A 27,885-nucleotide genomic window follows, 5' to 3' on the forward strand; every position below is an offset into this window, starting at 1 on the left:
ATGGGAAAGGAAAAGACTCACATCAGCATCGTCATCATTGGACACGTCGATACAGGCAAGTCAATTACAACCGGCCACCGGATCTACAAGTGTGGTGGAATCAACAAACAAACCATCAAGAAGTTTGAGAAGGAGGCTGCCAAGATGGGAAAAGGCTCCTTCAAGTATGCCTGGGTCTTGGACAAACTGAAAGCTGAGCATAAGCTTGGTATCACTATTGACATCTCCCTGTGGAAGTTTGAGACCAGCAAGTACTATGTGACTATCATTGATGCCCCAGGACACAGAAACTTCATCAAACACATGATTACAGGCACATCACAGGCTGACTGTGCTGTCCTGATTGTTGCTGCTGGTGTTGGTAAATTCAAAGCTGGTATTTCCAAGAATGGGCAGATGCGTGAGCATGCACTTCTGGCATACACTCTGGGTGTGAAACAGCTAATTGTTGGTATCAACAAAATGGATTCCACCGAGCCACCTACAATCAGAAGACATACGAGGAACTTGTTAAGGAAGTCAGCACCTACATTAAGAAAATTGACTACAGAGTAAGTGATTCCGGAAGAAACAGGAGTGCAGCGTGAACATGGGGAAGCAAAAGAAAACAAGAAGATATGCGACCATGAAGCGAATGCTTAGTCTCAGAGATGAGAGACTTAAAGAAAAGGATAGATTAAAGCCTAAAAAGAAAGAGAAGAAAGATCCCAGTGCGCTGAAGGAAAGAGAAGTCCCCCAACATCCTTCCTGCTTATTCTTCCAGTACAATACACAGCTGGGCCCACCGTACCACATCCTTGTTGATACCAACTTCATCAACTTTTCCATCAAAGCCAAACTAGACTTAGTGCAGTCCATGATGGACTGTCTGTACGCCAAGTGTATCCCTTGTATAACTGATTGTGTGATGGCTGAAATTGAGAAATTGGGGCAGAAGTACCGAGTGGCATTGAGAATCGCCAAGGATCCACGATTTGACCGACTTCCGTGCACACACAAAGGAACCTATGCTGATGACTGCTTGGTACAGACAGTCACTCAGCACAAGTGTTACATTGTGGCTACAGTTGATCGGGACCTCAAACGAAGAATCCGGAAGATCCCTGGAGTTCCTATCATGTATATTTCTAACCATAGATACAACATTGAACGGATGCCAGATGATTATGGAGCTCCTCGGTTCTAATTCTTACCTGACCACATTCGCCTGCCTTTCTTTACCAGCTTTCTCTGTTGTCAGTTAATTAAACACACTTTTTGTTGTTTCTTTAATCATATTTTGTCTCAATTTTAAAAATAGCTGCATCTTTAAAAAAATTATATTATTAAAATGTGTATATGTAAAAAAAAAAAAAGAAAATTGACTACAACCCTGACACAGTAGCATTTGTGCCAATTTCTGGTTGGAATGGTGACCACATGCTGGAGGCAAGTGCTAATACGCCTCGGTTCAAGGGATGGGCAGGGATGGGCAGTCACTCGCAAAGATGGAAGTGCCAGTGGGACCACCCTGCCGGAAGCTTTGGATTGTATCCTGCCGCCAGCTCGTCCAACTGACAAGCCTCTGCAACTGCATCTCCAGGATGTCTATAAAATTAGTGATATTAGGACTGTCCCTGTGGGCCGAGAGGAGACCGGTGTTTTAAATTTGGAATGGTGGTGACCTTTGCTCCGGTCAATGTGACAGCAGAAGTAAAGTCTGTTGAAATGCACCATGAAGCTTTGAGTGAAGCTCTTCCTGGGGACAATGTGGGCGTAAATGTAAAGAACGTGTCTGTCACACGACCCTCCCCTCCCCCCAAGTTCGCCCTTTTGTCTGCGGGGTCCTTGGACTACCAGGAGTCCCTGTTCCTGTGTGGAGAAGATCAATCCAGACTGGTGAGTGTGTGCCATGAGGGGCGGTCCAGGAAGGGAACACAGGGTCCCTGCAGTTCCTGCTGCAGGGGCTTCTTTGTTCCACACAACCCTGCCTCCCCCAAACTTGCCCTATTGACTTTGAGATCCTTGGGCCCAGGAACAGTTCCTGCTCCTGTACTGAGGCTTTCCACCCAGAGGGGTGATTGTCTGCCCACTGGGCAGGAAGGTCCCCGGAAGGGAGTGCAAGGCACCTCCTGCTCCTGTTGCACGGGCTTCTTTGTTCCACAGGATCCTGCCCTCCCCCAAGCCTGTCCTGTTGTCTATGGAGTCCTGGGGGGCCTGGGAAGGGAGCACAGGGCACCTCCAGGTCCTGCTGCAGGGGCTTCTTTGTTCCACATGACCTTGCATGGCCCAAAGTGGGTGTGATGGCGCATGCCTACAATCCTGTCACTCTGGAAATGGAGCAGGAACTTAGGGTCATTTAAAAATACATAATTATCCTTTCCATCTGCGAGGTCCCAAGATCCCCCAACTCAGCCTGCTTCAGGGCTGAGGGTCTGCGGACACAGTGGTGAGGGCAACAGCTGCAGGGGTTTCTTTGTTCCACCGAACCGGCACCTACCAACCTTGCCCTTTTGTCTTCGAGGTCCTTGGGCAGCAAGTGGCTCTGATCCAGTAGCAGGAGATCCATCCAGAGGGTTTAGTGTGTGCCCGCCCAGCCAGCCGGACACCCCAGAAATGGAGTACAGGCACTCTCCAATCCCCTAAACTTTCTGTCCATTCAGCGGGGCTTCTCCCTGGCTACGGGCTTTCTCCACTTACCCCATTCCAGCTTTCCCCCAAGCACCCCTTTCCATCAGTGGGGGTCCTAGGATCCTCCAACCAAGCCTGCTTCGGGGATGAGGGTCTGGGGACACAGTGGTGTATGCAAGGGCTGCAGGGGTTTCTTTGTTCCACCGTGCCAGCACCTACCAAGCCTGCCCTTTTGTCTGAGAAGTCCTTGGCCAGCAAGTGACCCTGATCCAGTACCAGGAGATCCATCCGGAGGGGTAAGTGCGTTTCTGCCAGGCTGGCCAGACACCCGGGGAAAGGAATACAGGCAACCTCCAAACCCCTAAATTTTTTGGCCATTCAGCTGGGCTTCTTCCCAGCTTCTGGCTTTCTCTATTTTTCCTATGCCATCTTGGCCCCAATCACTCCTTTCCTTAGATCCACCACACAGCCTGCTTAAGGGAGGAGGGGATCTGAGAGCCAACTCCAATGCTGAGGGGACATAAGAGAGGGCAGAACAAGGAAAAACCCCAAGTACACAGTTAGCCACAGCAAAGATTGAACCAAGCCGCCAAGACTCTCCTGACCACATTTGAAGAAAGAGATGGGCAGGCACCAATGCAAGAATCCCTCCATCAACCTGAAAAGCAACGATAACACCAGAATCCAGTGAACATGCAACAGGAAGACTTGAACACCCTAATCCAGAAGAAGTAGAAAAAATCAACTGTAAATATAACATTATAAAAGTGATAGAGACCCTAAAACAGGATGTGAAAAACTCTTTTAAAGAAATGGATGAGAAGACTAACAAAAAGTTAGAAGAAATGAATAAATTCCTCAAAGATACCCTAGAAAACCAAGGGAAAGCAATCAAACAGGTAATAGAAACAGTTCAAGACTTGAAAACTGAAATGGAGGCAATGAAGAAAACACAAACCAAGGGATGGCTGGATATGGAAAATCTGGGTAAATGAACAGGAACTACAGAGACAAGTATAACCAACAAAATATAAGAGATAAAAGAAAGAATCTCAGACACTGAAGATACTATAGAGGAAATAAACTCATTGATCAAAGAAAACAGTATATCCAATAAATTCTCAATACAAAACATCCATGAAATCTGGGACACCATGAAAAGACCAAACCTAAGAATAATAGGGGTAGAAAAAGGAGAAAAAATTACAGCTCAAAGGCCCATAAAATATATTCAACAAAATTATAGAAGAAAACTTCCCCAACCTAAAAAAGGATATTCCTATGAAGGTTCAAGAAGCATACAGAACACCAAATAGACTGGATCAAAAAAAAACATCCCCTACCCATATAATAATCAAAACACAAAACATACAGAATAAAGAAAGAATATTAAGAGCTGCAAAGGAAAAAGTGAAAAAGTTCAAATAACATATAAAGGTAAGCATATCAGAATTAAACCTGACTTCTCCATGGAAACCATGAAAGCCAGAAGGTCATGGATAGATGTGCTGCAGACACTAAGAGACCATGGATTCAAGCACAGACTACTATGCCCAGCAAAGCTTTCTTTCACCATCGATGGAGAAAACAAGATATTCCAGGATAAAAACATATTTAAACAATACGTCACCACAAACCCAGCCTTACCGAAAGTACTAGAAGGAAAACCACAAACCAAGGAAGCCAACAACATCCATAATAACACAGACATCTAACAACCCTCCACCAGCACAACTCAAAGAAGGGATACACACAAACATTACCACAAAAATAAATAAATAAATAAATAACTGGAGTTAACAACCACTGGTCATTAATATCACTTAATATCAATGGACTCAATTCACCTATAAAAAGGCACAGGTTAAGAGAATGAATGTGAAAAAAAGGATCCAACATTCTTTTGTTAACAAAAAACACACCTCTCTTGTAATGAGAAGAGGGTTGCATTCCCAGTACCCAACTAGCTTAAAACCCTAAATAATTACATGGAAACTGTATTCATTTAAATACATGTACATGACTCCCTAGGAGAAGGCTCACAGCAAAGGTGACAACTCCAGAATATACTATAGCTGGCAGGAAGCAAAGTCTTCTGCAGAGTCTTATAGGCATAACCCAGCAGAGGGATGAGTTTTCTTCATTGTCCACTGTAGAACTTATTGGGTCTCTGGTGTAGTTATAATGATCAGTAGTTTGGGAATCTAGTAGAGTCATTGTGTCTAAACATTAGAATGTACCAGTTGTTTCTCATTGTACCTAGTAACAATAGAATGTAATAGTTGGAAGTCCTTAGAGCTTGATAAAATCATAACCGGGAACAGTGATTGTTTTCTGTGATTTATAGAGTTGTTTTTCTGAGGGAGTTTTCCAAATGTTGCATGACTTTGGTGACAAGACCTTCCTGGTACACCGGGAAAATCCTGAATTATTAGGTACTGTACCCAATAAGGACTAAAATCTCAGGAGTCTGGTGGTTTCTTTCAGTGAACATACAGAAAACATCAAGAGGTTATTGGTATGAGGGTTTGTTATATGCATAAAAAAACCTTTGTGTTACAATCTATAAATATGCTTTGTTTGGGGGTTTTTTTTTCCCTTTTTTTAAATTTATTTATTTATTTATTAAAGATTTCTGCCTCCTCCCCACCACTACCTCCCATTTCCCTCCCCTTTCCCCAATCAAGTCCCCCTCCCTCGTCAGCCCTAAGAGCAATCAGGGTTCCCTGCCCTGTGGGAAGTCCAAGGACCACCCACCTCCATCCCGGTCTAGTAAGGTGAGCATCCAAACTGCCTAGGCTTATAAATATGTTTTGGAAGATCAGTTTGACATTCAGTCCATCAGAGACTGGACCTGCTTTCTGCTGAAGAGCCTAAATTGCATTCTGGAATGACTCACCTTCTTTGGACATCCCACTGACTACAGAACACCCAAAAAATATATCCATTGAAACTGCTTGTATCTACAATCTAACATTTTAGTTTGTATCATGATTTCATACATTGTTGGATATTGGTGTAGGAGGTTTTTCTGTTTGTGTGTTGCTTTCATTGGTTGAATAAAGAGACTGCCTTGGCCTTTTGATAGGGCAGCCCTCAAGTGGGCGGAGTAAACAGAACAGAATGCTGGGAGGAAGAAGGCAGTATGGCAATGCTTCTCCTGCACAAGACAGACGCCAGTTAGACTCATGCCAGTAAGCCACAACCTCATGATGAACACAGATTAATAGAAATGGGCTAATCAAGATGTGAGAGTTAGCCAATAAGAGGATAGATATAATGGGCCAGGCAGTAATTTAATTAATACAATTTCTGTTTGGTTATTTTGGGAGTTAAGCTAGCCAGGCTCCAGGATGCTGCCTGCTCCCCCTTATAAAACAGATTGATGCTCCAACGTAATGGACTAAATCCACTTAAAAACCTGAGAGGGCTTTCAAAGGGGCTTTAATACAGCTTTTTGCTGTTTGCTAGGGTGTTCCGCAGAGAAATTTTCTGACTCAGCAATAGCAGCAGGGGAAAAAAAAGCTATTTTAATACAAAGCTTCCTGGGCCCTGCAGACGGTGAAACTCCGGCTGCAGAGCATTTGTGGGCCTTGATGATTCTGTGCCCACTCGATGTCAGGAGGAAAGTATCTGAGATCACGCCTGTGGCTCAGCTCTCCCTGCCTGAGCAGGCAGCGGGATCAGGTCTACTAGGTGTGCACATGCAGGAGAGCATGGTAGATTTCTGCCACCATACACAGAGATGTTTCCTGGTTGCGCAGTGCTCTGCATGGCAAATTTGGCTGTAACTCAGAAAGAAAGTTTATGTGCCACATGCTCAGTCTCAGAATATGCTGCTGAGTGCAGCTCCTAGCTGGTGACCCCAGAGCTAGCAGAAATGGTACATCCAGAATTTTGAAACTGGAGAGAGGTGGAGCCAATATCCAGAGAAGCCACAACCTAGCCTCTTAGCATTTTAAAAGCTCTTCAAGACAGTAGAGAATTAAAGACAATGCAATGGGACAGATTCAGACATAAAAGACCTCTAAATGGGTCATATTGTTAGTTCAAGTACGTAGGCTTGGGAGAGAAGAAAAAAGAGGAAAGTGATAAAATAAAGTTAATGCTTAAAAAAAAAGGCTAAAGTCTTTAAAGAGACAGAGTACAGATAGTCATAGATTAAAAGAAGTAAAGAGAAATAAGTCACATAAAGATGAAAAATACACAGAGAATCTTGATTATGTGTATTATTGTATTTTCTTTGAATTTTTTGACTGTAAAGGAGCTAATTACAGAGGCATATCTCATTGTGTTGGCTGCTAAGATAAACCAGGACGTATACTATAAAGGTATCTTGACTTCGAAATTTGGGTCTAAGGATATGATGCTTTGGAAAAGAGGTTCTTCTTTTGTTTTCACAGAAGATAAGACCCTATGGATTGCTTCTACACCAATATGGTATAATAGACCATGCCATCCTGAAAGGTTGCTGTATACACCCTCAAAAAATTACTTTGCCCAACTGCTGACTGAGAGGAACCTAGCAAACAGGATACTCCATGAAAGACCTAATTAACAGTGCCCTCATACAGCATGAAGCAGTTTGGAGAGAAATAACTGTATGCATATTCCCACCAAAGCCCCACCTTTCTTCTCTCCTCTGCATCTATGTCCTTCCTCAGTCCTCTGAGCTCAAGGAACTGAACTGCTTCTAATGTGTAACTGTGGACTAGCAGGAAGGGGTCTGTCTCCTTCATCATGATAAACCTGCATCCTGTCCTTCTTAGTGGGACTTGGGCCCTAACTCCTGGTTGTGTGGCCAATGAGTTCACACTTTCTCTATTAAAATGAGCAAAGGGCAGCTTGCAGTGGTAAACAAACCTGTTCCTGACAGTCCTGATGTGGGTGGGACTGGAGAATACAAGACTAAAGAGAGAGGTATGCTGTGTCTGAGTCTAAAAGTCAGTGATTCCAGAAACTGGCACACACAAACTTCTCTGACCCCATGGGGGAAGATCAGCAGTACACTGGACCTTCACATACTGGCAAGATGCCACCATGAACTTTTACGAACCCACGTTCTTCCTCTTACTGGGCAAAGCAAGTTCTCATTCCATGCCCAGAGAGGCTGATGGGAAAGCATCGCATCCTTTACACAAAATAATCTGTTTAGTTATCCACTACCTTATGGTGTGGCTGCTCCAACTGGACTTGAAAAGTTTTTAAAAAGCAAAAAGAGGACACAGACTTGGGTGGTTAGAGAAGGGGCATGGTTCTAGGAGGAGCTGGCTGGAGGGTGTGAATGTGATTAAATTACAGGATATGAAACCCTCAAAGAACTAATCTTTCAAGTGAGGAAAATACCTAAGGTGCTGCTGTCCTCTACATTTTTCAGTGGACACAGTAAAGCACAGAGTGGCTGACACCTTGCTCTGGGCCACTGTAGTCCAGAAGTAAAGTCGGGTGTCACACCAGATCAGTCTGGCTCAGAGCCTGCTAAAGGAGAATGTGAGGCAGACAGACAGACAGACAAAGGACAGTGAGAGGTGAGGAGAGAGGGTTCTAGGGGTTCTGTGGGTGGATAAACAACAAAGAGACAGGGATAGTGACAATATACTGGTATCTTGAGCTAGGGACACGGCTCAGTTGAGAGAGTACCTGCTTAGCACACAAAGAAGTCCTGGGTTTGATCATCAGCAAGGCCCTAGAAACATTCTTAGATAAATGATTAACGAACCCCGCATTTTAAATAGACTGACACAGCCACTGAAGCAACTGCAGTAGCAGCAAGCATAACAACAAGAGCTGAAGTTCCTGCTGTAACTAATCCAGCAACACGTGTCTGTCTACTTAAAGCTTTCTTGATTTCTTCAGTTACTTGCAATTCTTTGTCATCAATCCATGGCTGCACAGGCAATATTACAAAAGAAGGTTGTTTTAGCACCAATACACAGGTATGATCATCCACTTGAGAAATAAAATTAGTTAATATATAAGCAGGATATGAAAAATTAAACAAAAAACATACAAAGAGAGCTTTATCTCCATGATCAAAAGAACATAAGTCATTTTTACATAAACCAAAACAGTTCCTTTCAGGGGCAACCAGGATTTGAAGAACAGAATTGTCCAGTCACTTTTCCCGTGGCAGCAGTCATTTTCCAAGCATAAGTCTGTGGAAATTCTGTTCTGGAATACCAAATTCCAGCTGACAGTCCTTGGTCCAAGGATTCTGCTGTAGACAAAGGATAATAGTCACTATAGTCTTCGTGATTTCCAGAGCAGTCAAGAGTGTACTGTGAAGTCCCTGTGATATTGTATTTTAATGGGATAATACCAGTACATCCTCTCCACAACACAGTTCTGTTAGACTCTCTCAGTTCCTCTGTGCATGGAGGAAATCACTGAGGGGGTGAAGTATCATTTACCCAATACCTTGAGGAAAGAGTAACTTTGTATAATAAGTATTTTGTTAATCATTTCCCATCATTAATTTTAGAAACACTCCAAGACATCCCTCCAAAGCAATATTCTTTGCAAAACATACAGGAATTCCTTTGCCATACCAAACATGAGAAAATTTTTTAGTAATCAGAAACTCTCGTGTGGCAGGTCAGTCTAACAGATGAGTATCATTGACTGTGACCACAATTTCATTTCCTTACCAAACAGCAGGATGTAAAATTGGTGGATACAAAACATAGGCCAGTGAGTCTCACTCTAGCTTTTCTGGATTCTCAGCAGCAACATCAGGATCGGTCTATCTCTGCTCCACACACCATACCAATTGAAATCTATTTTCATCCTGTGAAAACCACAAACGTGCCCTCTCCCCATACCACAACAGTGTCGGGATCCTTTCACAAACCAGTTGATGGATCTTTTCATAGGCCTGAGAAAATTATGTGGTGGTGTTTTTATGCAAAAATCTATTCATGGCAGATTGTTTACAGACAACCACATTAAAAAATTATTTTAAAAAAAACACAAATATGGTGACGGTGGATATAACCCTAACTCACCCTTTTTTAGTTTATTTTTAATTGATCTTTAAGACTCAAATGTGCCGTTTCAAAATTCCTTGCCACTGAATAGTACATCATCTCAAATCCCTGAGATGAGTTTGTTCCAGAGGCTGATATTAGGATTTTAGCATCATTACCTTAATGGTACCCAGAGAGGAATTATCATTTATTTAAGGCATCAATGACCAAACTCTGTGATGCCTGAAAGAGAAATTCTGCCCTCCCCTTTTTCCATTTCTGTAAGCTTTGTTCTTTAACAAACCATGCAGTGATTTATCCAGAAACCTACTTTTGTGTAGCCATACAGTAGATATTCTGATTGACTCAAAAGCACTTCCTACAAAGTGAGCCCACAAAGAGAGCAAGGAGGAGCAGGACACTGGTCTTCATGGTCCTGGTTTGAGTACCGTCCACTTCACTACACACTCCAGCAGGACTTTTATGCTGGACCTGGATCTTCACCCAGTTGAGCAACTTTAGTTGTTCCCACCTCCTGTCTCCTCACTGTCCAGGAGTGTGAGTACCATACTTCCTGATTGGGTTCTCGGTGACCTGCTCACTCCCTATCTTCTTACCTTCACCCTAGATGTTGGCGAGAACATGATTGAGATCCACAAGACAAAAGGTCACAGGGAGTAATGTGCCTCAATTTCTGAGGGTGAGTATACATATGCCAGCTCAGTTCTGTCTGTTTATTTTCTCAGACATGGACCTGTGCATGTTTACTGTGTGCTTTATATAGAAAAAGTCATTTCTAATATAAAATGCAGTTCTATGTTTCTGTGTTAGAGTCTAGAAGTGCTTTCTAACCTACCCATGCATATCTGGGGGGGTCCGTTGGCATGTATATTCTTACTTTGTGGAGGCCTATCTGTATGTTCTTAGATTCATATGTAAATGTATTCACATTTAAGAAAGAGAAGATTTTTGCATGGTCTTGTGTGTGTCTCTGTGTGTCTGTGCAGTTCCTGACCCAAGTCTCCAAAGAGCTGTAGATGAGATTTCTTGAGAGTCCCTATGGTATCTCTGGCTGGTGATGGCCAAATCTGAGAGAAATAGAAGGAGAAGCAAGAGATGCAAGAGTGGGGAGATTGAGAGCCATCAGGAGAGAGCCTGAAACCTGGCAGAGGAGCCTCTGGAAGCTCTGGGTAACTCTGATGGGTAGCTTTAATGTCAACTTGATACAAGCTTGGGTCATTTGAGAGGAAGGAACTTCAGTGGAGAAAATGAGCCCATAAAATCACACTATGGCCAGTCCTGTAAGGCAATTTTTTTTTTTTTTTTTTTTTTTTTTAGGGAAATGAAGACTGCTCGTTCATTTCCTGCCCACACAGACTGCAATAACACACAGAAACTATACTAACTACAGCACTGTTTGGCCAATAGCTTATACATATTCCTAGCTAGCTTTTACATCTTAAATCAACCCATCTCTATTAATCTGTTTATTACTGTTATGCTGTGTCCTACTGGTAAGTTTCTGGCATCTTTTTTCTTTGGCAGCTACATGGCATCTCCCTGATTCTGCCTTCTTTCTCCCTGCATTCAGTTCATTTTCTCTGCCTAGCTCTATTTTACCATGCCATAGGCCAAAAGAGCTTAATTATTGATAAAACATATTCACATTATATAGAGGAGAATCCCACATCATTAACTTTTTCTGTCTAAATACAAAGGAAGGTTTTTAACTTTAACATAATAAAATTACATATAAGAAAACATGTATCAAGAAAGAATTACACCTACAACGTTTAGTCTATTTGTAACTGCAAAGTTTCATATCTAATTTATCTTTTATCATAACTAAGAAAAACTATAACTATCTGTCTTCAACTCCTTCAAAGTTCCCTGAAGGATATAATATTGTCTAAGTAAACATAAAATGCATTGTAAGCAACTTCTAAAACTCTAGAATTTACAGAAACTTCTTGCTGCCTGGACAGTCATCCAAAGTTCTTCTGCAAGGTTTGGGTATCCATCTTTAGCCTACAGGCCCATAATATCTGGTAGGCTTTTCCAGGAAGCAGAAAATTTGAAAGACTATATTGCCTATATTGGCAATTTGTCAGTCACTTTACTCTGTGTCCTGCCAAATATATGTCAGACTCTTTCATGAAGCAGGAACCCTGAAGGACTATCTCACCTTCTTTAGGCAAGTTCAGCAGTCATTTTTCTGTGGGTCCTGTGGGTCCAGTTCATACAGCATACCATCAAACAGTTAAGACAAGAGTAGTTTCTTTCCCAAATGGCTAGCCTTGTCATGTTGAAGGCAAATTCCATAATGAGTTTCTTCAATGACTAATAACCTCACTGAAGTAGTTGGTGCTGCCAGAATCAGAAATGTCTTACTGTTGAGAAAAGTCTAAGTTCTTAAAATATTTTAAGTGGTATATTCTTTTGGTCTTTGAAGTGTTGAAGATTATCTAACTGAAATATATATTGTATATCTAGATGAATGTAACTAACATGACTATAGGTTTGACTATTATAAATGACTATTAATCTATAATTTTAAATTATACATATAATTTTATATGAACTGCACAAACACAATAACTTAAATAAGAGCAGAAATAAATATACACAGTCTAATGAAATCAGCCCTAAATTTGTATCAATAGTCTAAGATCCATACTAATGCCAAGTATACATCTCTATATCATATCACCCTTTTTTAAAAAAAAAGAAATTGACTGTGACCATAAACTATTTATACCCAACCCCTTTTAAATGAAAATAAGCATTTGTAAACAATCATTTTGAGAATCTGGGTGGTGCTTGCTCCAAACTGCTTCCTGATGTTTGTTGGCCCAAGTAGTTTGAGGTTTCTTGGAGACCTATCAGGGGATCTTGTTCCATCAAACCACATTAATCTGTTTGTGCATTGCCATGTGACTATGGCTTACTGGCAAGGTTCTTTCATGTCTGTCTCAGGCATCAGCTACATGATTTCTCTTGACTGTATCTTCTTTTCCCAGCATTCAGTTTATTTTACCCTGCATACTTCTATTCTGCCCTGCGAAGGCCAATGGTATTCACAACATACAGTAGGGAGTCCCACATCAAATATATTTGGATGTTCGTCTCTTTATTTGTTTGTCTTAAACAAGGTCCCCCTCTGTATCCCAGGCTGATGTTCTAATCCACTATGTGGCCAAAGAAAGAGGTTCTTTTAACACATATGTACTTTTAATAGTAGGTCAAGGCAATATATCTCCCCAAATGTGAAGATTTTGACAGCTACTGCATGAAATGCACTTCATGGCTCCCATGGGGAATCCTGCATTAGAGAAATGATACAAGTTCAGTGCCAGATCACCCCGCTTGGCAGGACAAAGGTCCCAGGGTCATTCAAGTCTATTGTGGCACATTGCCAAGGTCAGAAAAGTACAGATGCAATGCCTGAAATCACCATGGTTTCTTGACCTTTCTCCTTCCTGAATCGCTGAAGTATAACTCTGCTGCCAACATCAGACAGGCATCAGCTGAACTTCACAAGAAGGATGCAGCTTCCCCTCTCTCACTCCATCTCTATCTCCAGTAAAGAGAAGTGAAGTCTTATTAAGAAAGGGAGGTTTAAGGAACTGTATGGCCACCCTTGCTTCTCATCTCTGCATTAGGAAAGCTGAGATTAAGCATCAACCATTGCCTAAGTAACTTAGCAAGACCCTATATCCAAATAAATCCTTAAAAGAGTGGGCAATGCACCAAGTGGTAGAGCAGTTGCCTGGTGCCTTAGTTACTTTTCTATTGCTATGAAGAGGCACCGTCCTAATCCACAAGCATGAGGCAGAGAGGAGAGCTAACTGGGAATGAGGGGACTTTTGAGATTTCAAAGCTCACCTCCATAACACACTTCCTATAAAGGCCACATCTCCTAATCCTTCCCAAACAGTGTCACAAACTGATGATCAAGAATTCAAATATATGAGGTTATGGAATTATTCTCATTCAAACAACCATACCTGGACTCTGGCAATCAACAGTGAGGGGCTGAGGACTCACACTAGTCTGGCATAAATGAGACCATAAGTTTAATCCTCATTACAGAGGGAGAAGCAGGGTAGTAGAGGAGTGAAGTATGAAAATGTCATAAGAAGTCATTATTTTATATACTACAAAAGTTAAGGAAAGTTGAAGAGGAGCTGGGTGAATAGTTCAGTCTGAAATGTACATTCCTCACAAGCACAAGAACCTAGTTTGAATCCCCAGCACCCATGTAAACTAGGCATGAATATGGAGCATATATATAGAACCTCAAGATTTTGCGTGTGGAGAAGGTAGAGACAGATCTCATTGTAAGCCCCCTCAACTCTAAGACATTTTTCTAAAACCTTACACTCACTCTCTTGGAAATGGGACAGTCGCACACACACACACACACACACACACACACACACACATGTTGGACTGCTCATCCTCCTGTGCCCTTGTGAATAATCTTCAAACATAACTTTATTCTGGGAATTGAGGCAAAGACAACCCACAGATGTTGACTCAGTTCCTGAAGTATTGATTTAGTCACTGAAACAAGGTCAGGATGGCCCACATATACTCCCCTTATCTCACCCAATCACGCAGCTATTCTCCTGCCCTGAAATAGACCAATCACTGCTAGTAACCCTTTGAATAAGCCAATCCAATAAGTTGGAAAACAACCTTCAGGTCCACTCCCCCCCACCCCGTGTCTGTGGCTTTTTGCTTTAAAAGATGGGCTGTAACAGCTATCAGATGTCTTTCATATCCTGAACCTGAAGGGCCCTGTCATGACAGAATAAAAATCCTCTTGCTTTTGCATCAAAAGCCACTTTTGTGGCTGTGTGAGTGGTGTCTGGAGCAACTCCTCCCTGATGTTTGGACTTCTAGTCCAACACTCACAGCCTACAAAAAAAACATCCTTACGTTTTAAACAAAGAGTTTGGAAGGCATAGTTTTATCAAGACATATAAGTTGGTAGTCTGCTCTAAACAATTCTATCATGAGAAACTTGGTGCCATTGGACGATGCAGGAAAGATGGTAGAAACATGAGTAATGTTGGACTTTGTTTCTGAGATGAGAGGTCTCTTTTATACCATTCTGGTCTCAAATTTGCTTTGTAGCCAAAAATGGTCATGAACCAATCCTTAACTGATCCTCCTGCCTCTACCTGCTGGAATGAGAGGTGGGCACCAACACCAAGTCTATGATGAGCTTGGTATTGAACCTGGGCTTCATACATGCTGAGCAAGCACTCTACCAACGGAGCTAAAGCCCCTTCCTTAAATTTCTTTTTTAAATAATCAGTAAGTTGACAAATGCACACAGGAGCAAACATTCCAAATTATAGAACATATCTCAAATTATAGCAAACCCCATTTCCAAATGACGAAATTGAAGGTGTATGCCACGGCACACAGAAACAATGTCATTTAAGGGGTCAAATGTAACATGAGGGCCAGCTTGTTGGGGTTTCTGTCCCGCCCAGTACCCCTCAGCCAGCAAGTCCCAAAGAAAATCACACAGAGTCTACATTAGGTTATAAACTGATTGGCCCATTAGCACAGTCTTCTTATTAGCTCTTGAGCTTATATTAACCCATTATTCTTATTTATGCTAGCCACACGGCTCAGTACCTTTCTCAGCTGGACAGGTCACATGCTGCCTCTTTGGTGGTCTGGGCTGTACTGGGAGGAATGGGCTTCCTCCTTCCTAACATTCTCCTGTTCTCATCGCCCCACCTCTACTTCCTGTCTTGTTGACCCACCTATACTTCCTGCCTGGCCAATCAGCAATTATTTAAAACATGATTGACAGAATACAGACAATTCTCTCGCACCACTACCCCCCCTTTTTTTTAAACAAAGGAAAATATTCATAGTCCATTTTTTGGGAATGTGGGTGTAGTTTCCCAGGCTACTTCCTGCTGGTTGGGGGTGCTGATAATCTTATAAGGACCTAAAGAAAATTTAGAGTTATAATCAAGTCCTGACTGGAGTATCCTGTGAGGCTTGATTATCTCAGGCAGCAGTCTTGAATCCGTTCTGGATGTAGAACTTAGACATCTGGGCCATCTGTTCCTACCAGAGATTTCTCAGGTGATCTTCCTTGATCAAACTGATTTTTTCTTAACTCAGAATGAATCCACAGCCTCTCATTTTCGGTGGAAACAAAAGCAAATCCTGTTCTCCAAAGTAACATACCTTTTGACTTCAATTTTGAAGTCAAGGTATTTTCAAAATACCTATCTTGTATTAGTTCAGTACCATTTATAAGCAAATATCTTTTAGCAGCTGTTGTTCCTTCCTCAGCATCCAAACAATTCAAAGAGAGCATAATAGCATACAGTATCAAGATTCTCTGTGTATTTTCCATCTTTACATGGCTTTACTTTAACCTGTATTTCTTTTATTTTTACTTTTAACTTTTGGCTTTTTGAGACAGGTTCTCTGCATATCTTTGTCCTGGAACTTCCTCTGTAGACCAGGCTGTCCTTGAACTCACAGAGATCCACTTGCCTGTGGTAACTACAGCCCCGAGTTGATATCCCTGCCCCCATTTGAGGTGCTTATCTGCAAGGAAAACATAATAAATTCCCTCTGCTCCTGGAATGGGGAAGGAAGGAATTTTGAGTGCATGGTGACCGTTCCTTGATCCCTGCCAGGGTCAGGTTACAGTCCCTTCGCAGCCCCCTCCTCATTTGGTGCCATGGTATAAAGTCACCCCCAGCAAGACAATAAAGAGAAGCTGTTCCACCTCAACCTTCTACTCTGTGTATTCATTCAACCTGGACACCCTCCGCCGAGACTCTTGGTTCCAGCCCGTGCTGACGTAGCACTAGCCTCTGCCTCCCAAGTGCTGGGATTAAAGGTGTGTGCTACAACACCTTGAACTCACAGAGATATGTCTGTCTCTGCCTCCCAGGCATTGGGATTAAAGGCATGTGCTACCACACCTTGAAGTCACAGAAGTCAATCTACCTCTGCCTCCCAAGTGTTGGGATTAAAGGTGTTCACTACCACACCAAACTATTCTCTTTCTTTCTTTTTTAAGAACTTTAACTTTCTTTTTCTTTAAAGCCTGCATATATTTTTAACACACAGTAAACCATTTAGAGGTTTTCTTCATCTTTGAATCTCTCTTTACTGATATCTCTTTTTTTTCTGACTACATAAGTCTTTATGGAGAGGATTAAAGCCGTGGCTTTGACGGCTGGATCCAGCCCATTCCTTAGCTTTCCAGCCTCATGGCAGAGGTACCTGCTATAGCCATTTTTATTGCCACAACTCTATAGCTGTTGTGGGAAGCTGTGGGCTGCATTCCTGCCACCCAGCTCCCAGCCACCTGGCTAGCTTATGCCCCGAAACAACAACACACAAACTGTATTCTTTTAAACACTGACTGGCCCATTATATCTAGCCTCTTCTAGGCTAATTTTCACATATTAATTTAGCCCATTTCTAATAATCTGTGTAGCACTACTAGGTGCTCTTACCGGGAAAGATTCAGCGTGTCTGACCTGGTGGCTGGCTGCATCACGTCTGGCCTAGAGAGCAGCTGCATTGGCATCTGAGCTCACTTCCCTTATTCCCAGCATTCTATTCTGTTTACTCCACCCACCTAAAGGCTGGCCAATCAAATGGGCCAAGGCAGTTTTCTTTATTAGCCAATGACCTTCCTCCATCAATAGCATTTTAAAGTCCCTGCCAGCAAGCAAGCTGCAGCAGTGTGCTTGCAAACCACACAGATTGCCTGCCTGAAAGAGTGAGAGTTTGCCCTGGCAGGACGGCCCTGAAAGCCAGCATTTTCCTGATATGGCTAAAAACTGAAAAGCACAACATCACCTTATTATCAAGACTATTTAAGTGTTTCATGGCAGGACCTCCTAAAGAGCTACAGGGTTTTGCAGATAAAGTTGAGTCAGGAAGCCTTTCTTAAATGAGAGTGCTTGCTTGCCTCTAGCAAGCAGAGAAGACCCGCGAAATTGATGCTACCAAGAAAACATGCTTTACTCTATTCTTTCCCAAGCTTTCTCAGGATTTCAGTGGATTCAGTTATCCATGTTGGGCTGCCATTCTGTAACATGAGGGCCTGCTCGTTGGGGTATCTGTCCCGCCTGGTACCCCACAGGCGGCAAACCCCAAAGAAAATCACACAGAGATCTCCATAAGTTATAAAACTGGTCTTCTTATTAGCTCTTGTAGCTTATATTAACCCATTATTCTGATCTATGTTAGCCATGTGGCTTAGTACCTTTCACAGCGGGGCAAATCATATGTTGCTTCTTCAAAGTCTGGGCAGGAGTGAGAAGGGAGCTTCCTGCTTTCCAGAATACTCCTGTTCTCATCGCCCCACCTCTACTTCCTGTCTGGTTGTGTTGTGCTCAGATTACGACCCCCGGTGAGAGACCACCAGAGAGGCCCAGACTGTAATAAGCAAGGTTTAATCAGCATAATACAAACATGTTTGGAACTCATCTCCATCCGCGTTACAACAAGGTAGTTGTTGTATCTCCTCTGTGGGGTAAGCTTTTAAAGGCATAATTACAAAGAGAATCTTTGAAGATGCTTTGGCATGGGTACAAGGACTTTTGCTCCCTCCCATTCTGTTAAGTCAGCTTTTTCCTTGTTTTTAGAGCAAGGCCACTGTTTCTGAGTTAGGCCATCTTTATCAGCCTGTACCAGGTGACTGGCTGGGCTGAGCTAAATGACCTTGTGCTTGGAATCTCCTGGGTGGGAGAGGGGAAGGCCACTATCTTCCTGGGAAAACATTCTGCTAGGAAATTTCTTCTTGGCCCTTTGAGAATAAGGGGTGAGGGTCCCATGGTGCAGGAGAATTGTGTGTATTCTGTCAATCATGTTATAAATAAATGCAATTGGCCAGGCAGGAAATATAGGCGGGAAAACCAGACAGGAAATAGAAATGATGTAATGAGAACAGGAGAATTCTGGGAAGGAGGAAATTGATTCCTCCCACTCCTGCCTAGACCACCAAAGCAGCAGGATGTGATCTGTCCCACTGAAAAAAAGGTATTGAACCACATGGCTAACATAGATCAGAAAAAATGGGTTAATCAACATGTGAGAGTTAGCCAGTGAGAGGTTAGAACTAATGGGCTAATCAGCTTTATAACTTATAGAGACCTATGTGATTTTCTTTGGGGATAAATGGCTGTGGGGTACCGGGCAGGACAGAAACACAAACAAGCAGGCCTGGCCCCTTCATGTTACAGTCCCACAGTTGACCCACCTATACTTCCTGCCTGGCCAATCAGCGTTTATTTAAAACATGATTGACAGAATACAGACAATTGTCCCACACCAGTCAAAGTGTTATTTTTTAATATGTAAAGTTTCATTTACCACTTTTTTTCATGGATTATCCACCAGTGACAAAACTGAATGCCTTCCCTATGCACAACTGCAAATGTTGGACACTTCTAGAAGTTTTATAGTTTGGAGTTCCATTTTGGTTTATACATTGTGAGCCAATGTTTGTATATGTTAATAAATGAATTAATGTTCCTTCTTTGGCATAGTCATATCTAATCTATCAGCAATATTGTTTGAAAATGTAATTTATCCTCCAGATATATTTTGTAACTGTTACAAAATCATTTTAATGTATGTGCTGGTCAATGTCTTTCATTGAGGTGAAGATGTCAAGGATTGAACCAAGGTGTTCAGAACATCTTAACAAATGTATGTTGCAGATTAAAACCAGGCATCTCATGGCCTCAGAGAGAAAAGAGGAAGAAGAGACTGGGCTCTTACTACTCACTCACAGTGGGCAACAACAAATATGAAGCCCTCCTACTGAGCCCCACCTCTTAAAGGTCCCATCACCTCCCAGTATCACCACACCAAGGACAAAGCTTTTAATAGACAGCCTGTGTAGCTATTTCCTGTGACTTGAAACATTCTCCCCCGGAAAGAGGAAGGAAACACAAGAATATATGAAAACAAAAGGCTCAAAAAAGTCAAAAAGTTACAAAACTCACAAATACCTCTCTGAAGGATAGAAGCAATGAGCAACGCTGATCAGGAGGGAGGTACTCTCTGGGGTAGCTGCCTGCAAGTTGTGCATGGAGTGCCAAGGAGGCAGCTTTGATGAGCCATTGCCCATGCTGGGGTGGGTTTGGGGGTGGTGCCGCTGTCTTTCAGTTACATGTGCTTTTCTGAGCAACCCCCAATAAAATCATTGGCTCACCGAGCTACAAGATTAAAAAAATGTTCATGTGGTACCAATAGACATCTGTTCATGACTCCCTAGGAGAAGGCTCACAACGAAGAGAACAGCTCCAGAATACACTATAGCCAGCAAGAAGCAGTGTCCTCTGCAGAGTCCTATAGGCATCTCCCAACAGAGGGATGAGTTTTCTCCATTGTTCACTGTAGAATTTATTGGGTCTCTGGTGTACACACATTGGTATGGACACAATGAACAGTATTGTGGGAATCTAGTAGAGTCATTGTGTCTAAGGTAATATTAGAATGCAACAGTTGTTTTCTCACTGTATCTAATAACAATAGAATATAATAGTTGGAGGTACTTAGGCCTTGAAAAATATCATAGTAGAAAACAGTGATTGTTTTCTTGATTTAAAGAGTTGTTTTTCTGAAGGGGTTTTCCATCTGTTGCATGACGTTGGTCACAAGACCATCCTGGCACACCTGAGGCATCTTGAATTATTGGATACTGCAAAGAGTATAGGATAAGGACTAAGATTGATGGTTTCCTTTAGATAACATACAGAATAGATCAAGGGAGTTTTGATATTAGGAACTTGTTTTATCCATAAAACGACCTTCGTGTAACAATCAAGCTGGACCTCCCTGCTGCTAAAGAGCCTAATTGCCTTCTAGGGTGACTCACCTTCTTTGAAGTCCCACACAACACAGAATACCCAATGAATACATGCATGGGAATTGTTTTTATCTACAGCCTAACATTTTAATTTGTATCTAATGATTACAGACATTGTTGGGTCTAAAAGCAATTTATTTATCTCTTGTGTTTTTTCCCCTTTCTTCTTACCCTGTTTTCTTTTGGCAAGTTTTGTGTGTGTGTGTGTGTGTGTGTGTGTGTGTGTGTGTGTGTGTGATTTTATTTTGTAACCTAGTCTACTAACCATAGTCCTTGTTCTCTTGACATTGTTACTGCTTTAAGGTACAAAGTATAAGCCTTCAACTTATCACATGTCTTTATGGCTCTATTTGGCTTACTAGCTCTTTTCATTGCCTTGGGGTTCATATATACACATTAACTTATCACAGCTGATGTTCTAATGCTGTTGTATCACCCTACATGACACATGAGAACCCTACTGTAGAAGAGAACATCCTGGATTCTCGGGCTATTCAGTTCGTACGTTTTATTTCCATACATATTATAAACTTCACACAGAGACAGGGCCATAAAGATTGCTCAGAGTTTAAGAGCACTTGCTGATCTTCTAAAGGACCTGAATTTTATTCCCAGCACCTACATTATGTCTCACAACTGCTTCTAACTCCAGTCCCAGGGGACCTGATAGCATGCATGTGGCACACAGACATACATGCAGGCAAACATTCATACATGTATAATTGAAGGCTTTTAAAAATCAGACTTATCCATTCATAAATGCATCTCTCATCCCTCATCAAAGAAGCTCCTTTTTACAATAATCAAAGATCATTACAGAAAGACAAAACTAGTTGAATGTAGAGATCAAATCACTGTGGGCTGCTATTTCCAGCAAATAAACTTACAAAATAACCAAATAAATTCCCTGAGGCTCCAGGAGTATCACAGAAACTTTGTAAGAGCCAGAGGTCCAGACAGCTGCTTCAAGATAATGACTTCTAGAAGAAGCAGAGGAAGAGGAGAGAGGAAAGTAATTTGAGGTTTCATCTGACTCCAGCCAGAATTGTTGAGATTAATAAAGCAGATGACAGCAGGTGCTGTCAAGGATTCAGGGCATGAGGTAGACTATTCACGGCTGATGGGAGTGTAAACTGGTACAGCCACTACGGGAATCATTGAGGAGGTTCCTCAACAAGCTGAAAGTAGATCTGCTGCAAGACTCCAGCTACACCACTCTTGGGCATGTCCCCATGACACAACATCTTACTACAGAGATACTTGCTCATCATGTCCGTTACTGCTTTATTCATAACAGCCAGAAATGAGAAATCGCCAAGATGCCCATTGAGCAATGAGTGGACAATGAAAATGTGGTTCATTTACAACAAAATAGTATTTGGCTGTAGAGAAACATGAAACCACAAAATGATCAGGCAATGAAAACACCCAAAGGTATCAGTTAGAACAGTGTCCATTTGTTTTTTAAAAATCTAAATGCAAGCATACCCCAAATGTTCTAAATGAAAGCCCATCTAATCCAAAATAAAATAGTTTTTATAATAAGTTTTATTAGAGTTATACAAAACTTTCAAAACAATGCAAACATTAGGAAATGGTTTAATCTTAATGACCATGTGAAATGCAAACACTTGTTAAAAAAAAGAAAAAGACCCTGACTGCTCCTGGGACTGGAGAGGGAGGAGAAGAGGAGTGGGGGGAGGGGGAGAGGGGCGGGAGGAGAGGGAGGGAAATGGGAGGCGGGGAGGAGGCTGAAAATTTTTTTTCAATAAAAAAAATCAAAAAAAAAAGAAAAAGAGAAAAGAAATCAGGAGCTGGAGAGATTGCTCAGTGGTTAAGAGAACTGGCTACTCTTCCAGAGGACCCAGGTTTGATTGCCACCCCCATATAATAGCTAAAAATTATTTGTAATGTGACTGAAGAAACAACTCTCAGCAGCTCAAGAACCAAAGAGGAGGCATGAAGTCAGCAACTGATCACACAATAGATTTTTTTTTTTTCTTGAGAGAGCAAAACATAATTCTCTAGGGCAGGTAAAAAGGGAGAGACACATTCACATATGTGTGCACACATGCATGCACACACATCTCCAGCATGCCAGGGTCTCTCATGCAAGGGTCTCTCTTTTTCTCCTTACAGCTTATATACCCCAGCAATGTTGGAAGAGATCACTTGTTGGTTCCCAGCCACCTGACTAGCTTAGACCCAAAATAATCACACAGAAACTATATTAATTAAATCACTGCTTGGCCCATTACCTCTAGCTTCTTATTGCCTAACTCTTATATTAATTTAACCCATTTCTATTAATCTGTATATCACCACATGGCTGTGGCTTACCGGGTAAAGTTCCCAGGGTCTATCTCCAATGGCTCCATGGCTTCTCTCTCCCAGCATTCAGTTTAATTTTTCCTGCCTAGCTAAGTTATGCCCTGTTATAGGTCCAAAGTAGTTTCTTTATTCATAAATGGTAATCACAGCAAACAGAGGGAACCCCACATTACCTCCCCTTTTTGTTTAAATAAAAAAGAAAGGTTTTAGCTTTAACATAGTAAAATTACATATAACAAAACAGTTATTAAGGAAGAATTTACAATATTTATATCTACTTTATCTTTTATCATAATTAAGGAAAATTATAACTGTAAATTCTTCAACTCCATCAAAGACTCCAGAAGTATATGATATTACCTAAGTAAACAGGAAGCATACTGTAAGCAACTTCCAAAGTTCTTGAATTGACAGAGACATCTCACTGCCTGGACAGTCACCCAAAGTTCTTCTGTACCATTAGGGCATTCATCTTCAGCCTTCAAGCCTATCATAACCAGCAAACTTTTCCACAAAGCAGGAAATTTCAAAGACAGTTCTGCCTGTATTGGCAGTTTGCCAGTCACTTTCTTTTGTATTCTACAGAATGTCTAGTAAGGTTTTTTATGAAGCAGGAACCCCAAAGAACTATGTCACCTTTAGGTAAGTTCAGCAGTCATTTCTTTATGGGCCCTGCATGTTCAGTCAAGTAGTCCAGGCAAGAATAGTTTCTTACCCAAATCACTAACCAACTCCATAAGGAGCCTCTTAGATGCCCATCTTCCTCTTGAAGTAGCTGGTGCTGCCAGGAGCAGATGTGTCTCACTGTCATGAAAAGTCTTAAGGTCTTAAACATTTTGAATGCCATATTCTAAAGGTCTCTGAAAGATTTGAAGAAGATCTTTCTAACTGAAATATAACTCTATACATCTAGAAAATCTAACTAACATGACTACAAGCTTTACTATTATAGATGATTATCTACTAACTTATATTTCTTAATTATACATTACATTTTAAAAGAGCTTCACAAACACAATACCTTAATCAAGAGCAGAAATATATATACACAGTATAACAAAATTGACCTTAAATTTGTATCAATAAACCAAGATCCATACCCTTGGAAATCTCTATAGCATATCCCCCTTTAAATGTAAAAAAACATTTATAGATAATATTTGAAAATATGGATTTAGTTCTGTCCAACCTTCTTCCTGCTGTTTACTGGGCAAAGTAATTTTTTGAAAGGTATTTAAGGCAACCTTTCAAGGTGTCTTGGTCCATCAAACCACACTAGTCTGGAATTATTTCACAGGTTCTCTGTGGAAACAAAAGAAGAACCTCTTTTCCAAAACAACATATCCTTAGACCTATATGTTGAAATCAAGATACCTTTAAAATATACACGCTGGTTTAGCTTAGCAGCCCATACAATGAAACATCTCTCTATACTTAGCTCCTTCACAGTCAAAAAAAAATCAAAGAAAACATGATAATATACATAATCCAGACTCTCTGTGAATTTTCCATCTGTACATGGCTTATTTTTCTTTACTCCTTTTAATCTGACTATTTTGTTATATAATTCTCTATACTCTTTTATGTCTCTCTCCCAAGCCTACATCCATTTATCAAATACTGTGACCCATTATAGGTCTTTTTTATCTAGATTTGTCTTTATTGCATATCTGTCATTATTTTCTGACCAGAAGCACTTCTTAAAATGCTAAGCACTTCTTAAAAACTTAAGCTGCAGCAATTCTTGGAGAAATATAGTACTTTCTGCTTGTTCCTCACAGCCCAGCATGGCAGAGCTGCTTGCCGCCATGAGAGCCATGCACAGTGCCCCATCTCTAGGCACAGAGATGGTCCATGTTGCCACCAAGCAAGCTGTAGCACATTGCTCAAAAGCCCCCATTCAAATGCTAGGTGTCCTGGAAGAGCCAGAGGTCATGATGGCAGCATGGCCCAGAAAGCTGGCATTTCAAAATAACACAGCTTTTTTCCTGCTACTGCTGAATCAGGAAAACCTCTCTTAAAGGGGCCATGCCTCTGCTTGCTTCTAGCAAACAGAGCCCACCCAAGGAAATGCTGCTACCAACCCATGCTTAACTCTTTTCTTTTGTGTCTAGGATTCCTTTTTAAGCTTTCTCAGGTTTTACATGGATTTAGTCCAAAACGTTGGTGTACCAATTTATTGAAGGAGACTACTTGTTGGTTCCCAACTGCCCAACTAGCTTAGACCCAAAAATAATCACACAGAAACTATGTTAATTAAATCACTGCTTGGCCCATTACCTCTAGCTTCTTATTGCCTAACTCTTACATTAATTTAACCCATTTCTATTAATCTATATATCACCACGTGGCTGTGACTTACTGGGTAAAGTTTCCAGCATATGTCTCCAGCAGCTCCATGGCTTCTCTCTAACTCCACCTCCTTTCTCCAAGCATTCAGTTTAGTTTTCCCCATCTAGCTTAGTTCTACCCTGCAAAGCAGTTTCTTTATTCATTAATGATAATCACAACATACAGAGGGAAATCCCAAATCACAGTGTGGAAACTTTCTATTTTTCAGGTGAAGGACTGCAATGAGTACAAGTAAAAAACAGAGTGGTGCTCATTTCCCTTATGTGATTAAACCCTTTACATATTACATGTGAAAAACAAATGTTTCCAAAGATCAACCTACATTCCTATCTGAGCAACTTGTTATACATTAACAGAGTATAACTAAGCAAGAAATTTTTCTCAGCCAGTTCTTTTGCTGGAAGGCTGCATTTTAGTGTTACAAGGAAAAGATTGATCATTTTATTATTTAACTAAAAAGATAATTTTATAAAAAAATGTATAAGAATCACAAATCTGAACTTTTATGTATGAAAACAGTCACTATTACTTTAAGTCCTTAGGTTGTATACCCATTTGTCAATAGATTTTTAATATATCATATCGGGAAGCTGAGGACGAACATGGGTACAAGTAATTAATCATCACCTTTGATCATGAACCCATTCTAGCAAGAAAGGTTCATCAGCCAGCAATAGCCAGGCTGCCATTGTTTTTCTTCCCTGACCTCAGTGAGTGCCTTGTATATGTTTCTAAACTTTAAATTGCTCCCCAAGATTTTCTACAGCAAAGCCATAAACAAAATCATCTTAACCTAACTTTACTAACAATCTACATGTCTAGATTCTTTCCAAGCATGTTGATTGAATCATTAATCTGCCTTGGCAGCAATGCTTGGGAAAAGTCAATAATTATTATTGTAAATACCAGTAACAGTGACCAGTGAGGGGCTAGAAAACTCCTGAGAGTTTTCATACAACCCATAGATTATGAGGGACATGGTGACCATGAGGAAAATAAGCAGAGCTATGGTCAATAACAGCATGAGGTCCTCAGGACACACAGACCTAGGGCTCTGCTTCTCCAAGGCTCACCCAGCCTGTTTACGCTGACCCCCAGAGAGTAGTCCAGGCATTCCAGAGCTGTTTGCTGTTCCTCTCCCTTGGCTTCCTGACACTGCAATTCCAGTTTCAAGGGATCCAGTCCTCTCTTCTGACTTCCAATGGACAAGAATATAGACATGGTACAGGTGCAAACTACACAAACATAAATGCACCAAGCTCTCAAATACATAAAATATTTTTCAAAGATATGATGCAGGAGAAGTGGCACACACCTGTAGTCCCAGAAATTGGGAGACTGAAGAATTGTTGCAAGTTTATGACCAGTCTGGACTGCAAAAAAAACCTGTCTCAAAATCAAAACAAAAGCATAGGGAAGGGGATGATGTAGATCTAAAGTAGAGCCCCTGCCTAGAACAACTCAGTGAGGGGTGGGGTGTGGCTCAGTGGTAGAGCCCCAGCCTAGAATCCCCCAGTGAGGGGTTGGGGTGTGGCTCAGGGGTAGAGTCCCTGCCTAGAATCCCCAGTGAGAGACTGTAGTTGCTCAGTGGTATAGCACCTGCCTAGGATGTGTGAAGCTCTGGGTTCAGTCCTCACTACTTATTTTTTTAAGTGTAATACAAAAATGTAATACAAAATGAAAACACAAGCTCTCTCCTGAGGGTAAGATCTACAACCTAGTGGCAAATATGATTTATTGTTTCATTTGTATCCTTCTTAATCTTGCCTAAGTAAATATACACATGAATATTTCAACTAGTTATTCTGTGTGCATGTTTACGTGTATGGGGTACATGGGTCTGTACATATGAACGTGATATGGAGGCCAGGGGTTGACCTCGGGTGTCTTCCTCAACTACTTCTCACCTCATATCTGGTGCCACACTTGTCACAGCCCAGAGCCATTACCAGATGCTAACACCATGCTCCTGGGCTCCCCAACCATAATCCAATAACTTCTGGTACGATAAGCATACATCTATACACCCCGGATAGGGCCACCAGCAACAGACCAAAGAAACAACTCCACCTAGATTAACTTGGTGAACCAATGAGTTTTCTGGGATGCGGGGGTGACTTACAGGCAGGTAGGTGAGTTATTGACAACAGCATGGATAACAGCTGCAGCACTAAAAAGTCCACCCCAGCATTGACTCGGGGAAGCCGCACCCCCGGAGCTCTACGCGGGCTGCAGGCAGCTCCAGGAAGAGCCTCCTCCTGGCTGCACCCCCGGAGCTCTACACGGGCTGCAGGCAGCTCCAGGAAGAGTCTCCTCCAGCAGCAACCCTAGAGCTCTACACAGGTTGCACGCGGCTCCACGAAGAGTCTCCTCTGGCAGCAACTGTTTGCTGCTTCTACAACTTTGGCGAGGGGCTTAGTGACTCTGATAGCTTTCGGAGCATCTTGGGCGTAGTAAGTTTCAGTAGCTTTGGGCATCTTCCTCCAGGAGCGTTTGAATTCAGAGGCAAACGCTATTCAGCAAGCTCCACCTTTTTCTGTGACCCCTCCTTCCCAACTGCCCCTCAGTCTCCTCGGATCCCTACTTCCATGGTCAACAAGGAACTGAGCTTGTCCTAAAGAGTCTCTCTCCCCCGTCTATCTCTTTCCCTCACCGACATGTTCTGGCACTTCTCATCCACCTCTTTGCTGCCTCCTGAGACCCTGGATCTACAGCTCCACTGTGGTGGTTTGGAAAATTAGG

General features: G+C 41.7%; 1 protein-coding gene and 1 pseudogene across 1 annotated transcript; both read left to right on the forward strand.

Annotated features, from left to right (window-relative positions):
* Window positions 1-27,761, forward strand: LOC130868872 (elongation factor 1-alpha 1-like; annotated as a pseudogene).
* Window positions 560-1,277, forward strand: LOC130869796 (rRNA-processing protein FCF1 homolog). The gene has a single exon (XM_057762234.1). The coding sequence runs from the start codon at window positions 590-592 to the stop codon at window positions 1,184-1,186; it is 597 nt and encodes a 198-aa protein (XP_057618217.1). The 5' UTR covers window positions 560-589; the 3' UTR covers window positions 1,187-1,277.
* Window positions 27,762-27,885: the final 124 nt, after the last annotated feature.

Source organism: Chionomys nivalis, chromosome 2 (assembly GCF_950005125.1).
Source record: "Chionomys nivalis chromosome 2, mChiNiv1.1, whole genome shotgun sequence".
Taxonomy (NCBI): domain Eukaryota; kingdom Metazoa; phylum Chordata; class Mammalia; order Rodentia; family Cricetidae; genus Chionomys; species Chionomys nivalis.

Excerpts from the sequence above, each read along its gene's own strand:
- LOC130869796 (XM_057762234.1), top strand. The coding sequence starts at position 590 with ATGGGGAAGCAAAAGAAAACAAGAAGATATGCGACCATGAAGCGAATG.